The 5,711-nt window shown below is 51.3% G+C and overlaps 2 protein-coding genes across 3 annotated transcripts in view; one reads left to right on the forward strand and one right to left on the reverse strand.

The window, feature by feature from the left end:
- The first annotated feature begins 307 nt into the window (after positions 1-307).
- Positions 308-1,715, forward strand: Hcst (hematopoietic cell signal transducer). Its single transcript, XM_075958197.1, has 4 exons — positions 308-455; positions 797-820; positions 1,220-1,351; positions 1,580-1,715. The coding sequence occupies exons 1-4, from the start codon at positions 410-412 to the stop codon at positions 1,618-1,620; spliced, it is 243 nt and encodes an 80-aa protein (XP_075814312.1). The 5' UTR covers positions 308-409; the 3' UTR covers positions 1,621-1,715.
- Positions 1,716-1,823: 108 nt separating this feature from the next.
- Positions 1,824-5,711, reverse strand: part of Tyrobp (transmembrane immune signaling adaptor TYROBP) — a 4,449-nt gene continuing 561 nt past the window's right edge. The window contains exons 2-5 of one of the 2 annotated variants that reach the window (XM_075985476.1): positions 5,633-5,659; positions 5,342-5,482; positions 4,599-4,642; positions 1,824-2,063 (exon numbers count right to left, since the gene is read on the reverse strand). In XM_075985476.1, the coding sequence (XP_075841591.1) occupies positions 1,998-2,063; positions 4,599-4,642; positions 5,342-5,482; positions 5,633-5,659 (278 nt within the window). In that variant the 3' untranslated portion in view covers positions 1,824-1,997. The remainder of the gene's footprint in view (positions 2,064-4,598; positions 4,643-5,341; positions 5,483-5,632; positions 5,660-5,711) is intronic. The other variant, XM_075985486.1, reaches the window with a different exon arrangement.

Here is a 5,711-nt window from a genome sequence, read left to right on the forward strand (position 1 = left end):
TCTCTCCCTCCTAAACCAGCTCTTCCAAAACTTCTCTCACCCTCTCTCCATCTTTCTAATTTACTCAGGTTAGAAGCTACAGTCCCCTTTCTAACACACACCCACTCCAGCCCCAAATGTTATTGGTTTTGCTTCCAAAATATTTCCAGAATCTCACTCATGCCCACACTATGGTCCACCTGCCACTCCCACCCTGATCATGACAGAAGCTTCTCTGGGTGGTCTGACTCCCCCAAATTTGTTACCCAAAGGAAGTCTTAAGGACACACATGTACCCACACACAGGAAGTAGGTAGTATAGTCACCAGCAGTGTGACATCCGTTCTAGCTACCTCTCTTTCTCCTCTACTGTTCTGAGGACTTCTCTGGACCACAGTCTTAGCCAGATCCCTTCAGGCCCCAGTCCACCATGACCCCTCCAGGCTACCTCCTCGTGTTCCTGCTTCTGCTCCAAGGTGAAGCCAGCAGTTGGGGATTGAGGGGACAGAAAGGCTGCCATTTGATGTTGGGGTGCAGAGAGCAAGCCCTTCTCCTTGTGCCCTTTTCTTTCTTGAGAGCCACTGGGTCTCAAGGTCTGGGTCCTTGAGGGTGGGGGTGGGGTTCTGGAGCTGTGCGCTCCTCTCATCGCTGGGTGACTTCTAGTTCCCTTTTCTGGTCACTGTCTGTGCTCCAGGAAAGCCCCATTTCCCGTTTACCTCTCCAGTGTGGAGCTCAGGTCTCAAGAATCCCACCCGCCTTGCAACCGTGTTGGGGACTTCTCCCCCCACCCCTATCCACCTTCTCTGTCTTTCCACAGTGACTGCAAGTCAGACGCCAGCAGGTGAGGAATGAACTTCAGCAGCCGCCTCCAATTCTGAAGTCTGATCCGCAGCACTCCCCTGTCTAGCGACATTTCCCAATCCCAGCCCTTTCCGGTCCATCTCGACTCTTTACCACCCAATTGAAGTGATGGGAACAGAGACTCTTCTTAACAGATTCCTGGTGTGCCCAGGGTACAGCCCTCGGGGTTCTGTGACTCCCCAGCCCCTCTAAGCTCCCTCTCTCATTTCACTCCCTAATCCCAAAGAATCTGGAATCTACCCTCTCTCCGGGATCTTGCTGGGAGGAGCAAGGCTGGGGGGAGGGGGGGACGGACCGACGACGACGATGGGACAACAAGACTTTCTGTGGGCAAAGAGAAAGGTCTCAGCTGCCTGCAGGTCTGGGCTCTAACCCGCAGGTTCCTGCTCCGGATGTGGGCCTCTGTCCCTGCCGCTCCTGGCAGGCCTGGTGGCTGCAGATGCGGTCTTGTCCCTCCTGATCGTGGGGGTGGTGTTTGTATGTATGCGCCAACACAACAGGCCTGCCCACGGTGAGCAAACTCTGGGGTGGGGCCTGGAGAGTAGGTAGCAGTCCCCAGGGAAGGGGGTCCCACAAAGGCAGTCCCCGGGGAAGCCCTGGAGGAGGTGCTTGGGAAACCCTGGGGGAGGTATCTGGGGAACCCCTGAGGAAGCCCCTGGTGCAGGGGGTCTCCCAGGAAGGCGATGTGGGAAGGGTGGTGGGTGGTCATGCTTCATGCTCCCTCTACCCCACCCACTAGACGACGGCAGAGTCTACATCAACATGCCTGGCAGAGGCTGACCTCTGCGACTTCTGACCCGCCCCGTCCTGGATCACGTGGGGGTACCTGGGAACACACTCCTTCCAGACTGGAATAAAGCTTTCAAATACCTCTAGTCTTGTTCTTCCCAACGTCTGACTTTTTCCCAGGGAGCTGTTTCCTGATTTAATACCATTCTTGGGGCCCCACTGTTACCCAACGCCCCACTGCAACATAGCAGAACTCAGTCATGGTTTTTTATTTGGGGACAGAAGTGGGGAGAGGTCAGACATCTCATGGGGGGGGGGCACTGTGTGGATCTGCATCCCAGCGGTCCTGCTCCCAGGGAGGGCATGTTGAGCAGGCATCAGGAATGACTGGATCCAGGCATCAGGTTGCTGACCAACATAGGGTGGGCTCATTTGTAATACTGCCTCTGTGTGTTAAGGTCACTGTAGACATCTGGCCTTTGGCCCTGAAGCTCCTAAAAAGACAGAAGCCATCATTGGAGTGGTCTTCGCAAGCAAAAAAAAAAAAATCTAACCTCCTAATGACCTTCGAGGTCCCTGGCAGCTTCTTTAAACTTAAGATCATGAAAGAGATCCGAATTTTATTTAAATGTGCCCTGCATTCCCCTTGCTTCCCTGCCCCAACATCAGGGCCTTTCCGCGTGCAGTTCCTTCTACCTGGAGCACCAACTCCCTAGATCTTCAACTCCTCCTTGCCTGTCTTTCTTGGACATTTCTCGGTTTCTAGTCTCTTTCCCAACCCCACCATTTTCATATTGGCCTGCTTTATTCTCTCCATAATGTTCTCCCAAAATGATTTTGTTAATTGCTTCAAATCAGTCTCTCCAATTAGGATGCTGGGCGGACCCATGTAGGTCTCAACCAATCCACCGAAGGCTAAATAAATCAGGCTGACACTTTGCCCTAAATTTCCTGACTCTCAGGGACTGGACAGTCTTCGCAGTCTTCTGGGCCTTCAGGGGTCAAACTCAAGGATTTCTGTTTGTTTGTTTTGCTTGTCTTTCTGACACAGGGTTTCTCTTTGTAGCCCTGGCCGACCTAGAACTCACTGTAGACCAGGCTGGCTTCGAACTCAGAGATCCTTCTGCCTCTGCCTCCAGGGTGCTGAAATTAAAGGTGTGCACCACCCACACCAGGCACCGAACTTGAGATTCTTACACTCTGCAAAGAAAACTTTCTCCAGCAGGGAGGTGAATGGGCCAAAGTGGCTGCAGGCAGGGAGGTAGAGAGCCTTGTCTATGGCTCCAAGGACAGACTCTCTGGTGCCAGGACACGTCTGGGTGTGTGTTTCTCTCAAGAAGGAGTTTTCTGCCCCTCACTTCTATCCCAGAGGCCAGGAAGGAGTCCTGAGGCTGGTGGGACGGCTCAGTGGGTAAATCACGTGCTGTGAACCCTGACAACCAGTTAGAGTTCTGAGACCCACAAGGTGGAAAGAGAGAACGGACTCGCACGGGCTGTCTTCTGATGTCCACATGGCTGCCAAAGCAGATGCACCCTACCACCCCTAAACACCCACAAATAAGATAAATAAATACTAAAATGAATGTGATTTTAAAAATAGGAAAAGACTTGATGTCCTCCTATGGCCTTCCTACACACATACCACACATACATACACAACATACACATCACACACCACACACACACTATACATATGCTATACATACAAACCACACACAACCACCACACACACACCACACATACATACACAACATACACATCACACACCACACACACACTACACATATGCTACACATACACACCACACACATAAACACACACACACACACACACACACACACACGAGTCTTGACAGGGAGGGAGCAGACATGACTGATGACATTATGGAATTTAGGAGTGAGTTCAATGACAGCCTGCACTGTCCCTACCTTACACATATAACTTTGACTTATTTTACTTTGAATTAATTATTTTTTATTTACTGGGTTGAATCCAGGCCCTCGTACATGCCAGATGAGCGTAGACGGAGCCACATTCCCATCTTACTCCACTTTGAGCTTATTTTTCTTTTTTAAAAGACAAGACAGGGTTTCATGCTGCATCCCTGGCTGGCCTGGAACTCTCTAGGTAGACCAGGCTGGCCTCAAACTCACAAGGATCCATCTGCCTCTGTTTCCCCAATGCCAGCATTAAAGGCATGAGCCACCGTGCCTGGCTCTGGTTTATATGTTTGAGATATTATATACAAACTAGACTGACCCTGAATTCACAGTCTTCCTGCCGAGCTTCCGAAATCCTGGGACAGTGTGCTAATTGTCGTTAATGTTTATTTTGGTGCTGGGTATTAAATAAAGGTCTTTGCAAATGCTAGGCAAGTGCTGTATCACACCATGCCATACGAGCCCCTAGGCTCACCCCTTTTTTTGAGACAGAGTCTCTTTCTGTGGCCCAGGCTAACCTCAAACTTTCTCAGTAGCCCAGGTTGACCTCAAACTTCCCATCGTCTTGTCCCCCAAGTTCTGGGATCACTGTGCTTTTTGTGTGGAGTTTTCTGAGCCACTAACTTTGGCCAGCTGCTCAAAGGAATGGACAATGCCCACACCGCGCTTCTGCAACGCCAGAACTCTGGTGGAGCTCCTCTCTTTAGCAACACCACACTTAGACTAACTTCTTTGCCTCACCAAGGGCTTCTCCCAGTCTGACTGAGGGCCAGGCTTTCCCCAGATCAGTGTCAGCCTAACAAAGACAGAGCTCCTCTATCTGCCCCCACACATCTGAGGCTGAGCAAAAAGGTCAGGGTTGATCTCTGACTATGTTGGACAGATGCCTCCTTTGATTTCAAGATTGGAGGAGTTGCTAGGAGAGGTACCTTAAGGTGCTGGGAAGGGTAGTGTGTGTGTGTGTGTGTGCGCGCGCGCCCGCATGCATGCACGCACACACACACACACACACACACACACACACACACACACACAAGCAGGACTAGGAGCAGGCAAGAGTGAAGGCAGAGAAAGATCTGATGTTCTTACCTGATAAGGTGACTCCGTCTCAGCAATGCGCTGTTTCCGGGTCCCTGCAGAGGGATACAGAGTGTAACAGGATGTAAAGATGGACTAAGCTGTGAATTGGGACTATTTTGTTGTGCTGTTCAGTTGTTTGGTTGGTTGACTGGTTGGTTTGGTTTTCCAAAACAAGATTTCTTTGTATAGCTCTCGCAGTTCACTCTAGACCAGGCTGGCCTCGAACTTACAGAGATCCACCTGCTTCTGTCTCCCAAGTGCTGGCATTAAAGGAATGTGACACCACTGTCCCTGTTTTGGTGTTTTAAAACCAGCTCTTCGGGCAACTTGAGAGATGGTTCAGCAATTAAAAACAGGCACTGCTCTTGCAGCGGACGCAAGTTCAATTCCCAGCACCCACACTGGGTGGCTGGATCACTTGTAACTCTAGTTCCAGGGCATCTGGTGCCACCTTCTGGCCTTGGAAGACTGCAGTGTGTATGTGTACGTGTGTGTGTATGTGTACGTGTGTGTGTGTGTGTGTGTGTGTGTGTGTGTGTGTGTGTGTGTGTGTGAAGGTGTAACTCAGTTGGTAGGAAGTACTTGCAGTACAAATGGGAGGCCCTGTCTGGGTCCTCAGCATTAAGGGAAGAAACAACAACCAGCAATCACAAGGCAGCCCTCCCATCCTTAGCCCCCAGCCCTTTAGATATCCATGACCTTTGAAACTTCCCACACTCCCCAGTTTCCAGCAGGCCAGCACCCCCACTCACCCTCAGCAGTGCCCCGGCCGCGGCCTCGAGGGATCAGGCGGCCCAGAGAGTAGACAGCCAGAGCAATGAGCAAGGTGAGCACCAAGTCACCCAGCACAATCCCAGCCAGCACGCCCGGGCTCACGGAAGAGCAGCTGCACTCTGGGAAAGTGACACAGGGAGATGAGAAGGGGTGACATAGGTGGACAGTCAGGGACTGGGTGTTAGCAGAGAGAGGGTTAGAAGAAGGAAAAGGGGGTGACAAGAAGTCTCTGAGAGGAAGGGAGAAAGATTCAGGGTGTCATGGCTTACCACTCTGGGCCTGGACGGGACTTAATCCTAAAGAGGAAAAATTAGGTAAACTGAGGGAGGTAGAGGCAGGAGAATGAGA

The sequence above is a fragment of the Microtus pennsylvanicus genome, chromosome 1, assembly GCF_037038515.1.
Source record: "Microtus pennsylvanicus isolate mMicPen1 chromosome 1, mMicPen1.hap1, whole genome shotgun sequence".
In the NCBI taxonomy this organism is placed as follows: Eukaryota; Metazoa; Chordata; class Mammalia; order Rodentia; family Cricetidae; genus Microtus; species Microtus pennsylvanicus.

Bases quoted from the DNA above. Each gene is read 5' to 3' on its own strand.
- Hcst (XM_075958197.1), top strand. From the start codon at position 410: ATGACCCCTCCAGGCTACCTCCTCGTGTTCCTGCTTCTGCTCCAAG. The intron at 456-796 runs GTGAAGCCAGCA...GTCTTTCCACAG, and splicing joins GTTCCTGCTTCTGCTCCAAG to TGACTGCAAGTCAGACGCCA. The intron at 1,352-1,579 runs GTGAGCAAACTC...CCCACCCACTAG, and splicing joins ACACAACAGGCCTGCCCACG to ACGACGGCAGAGTCTACATC.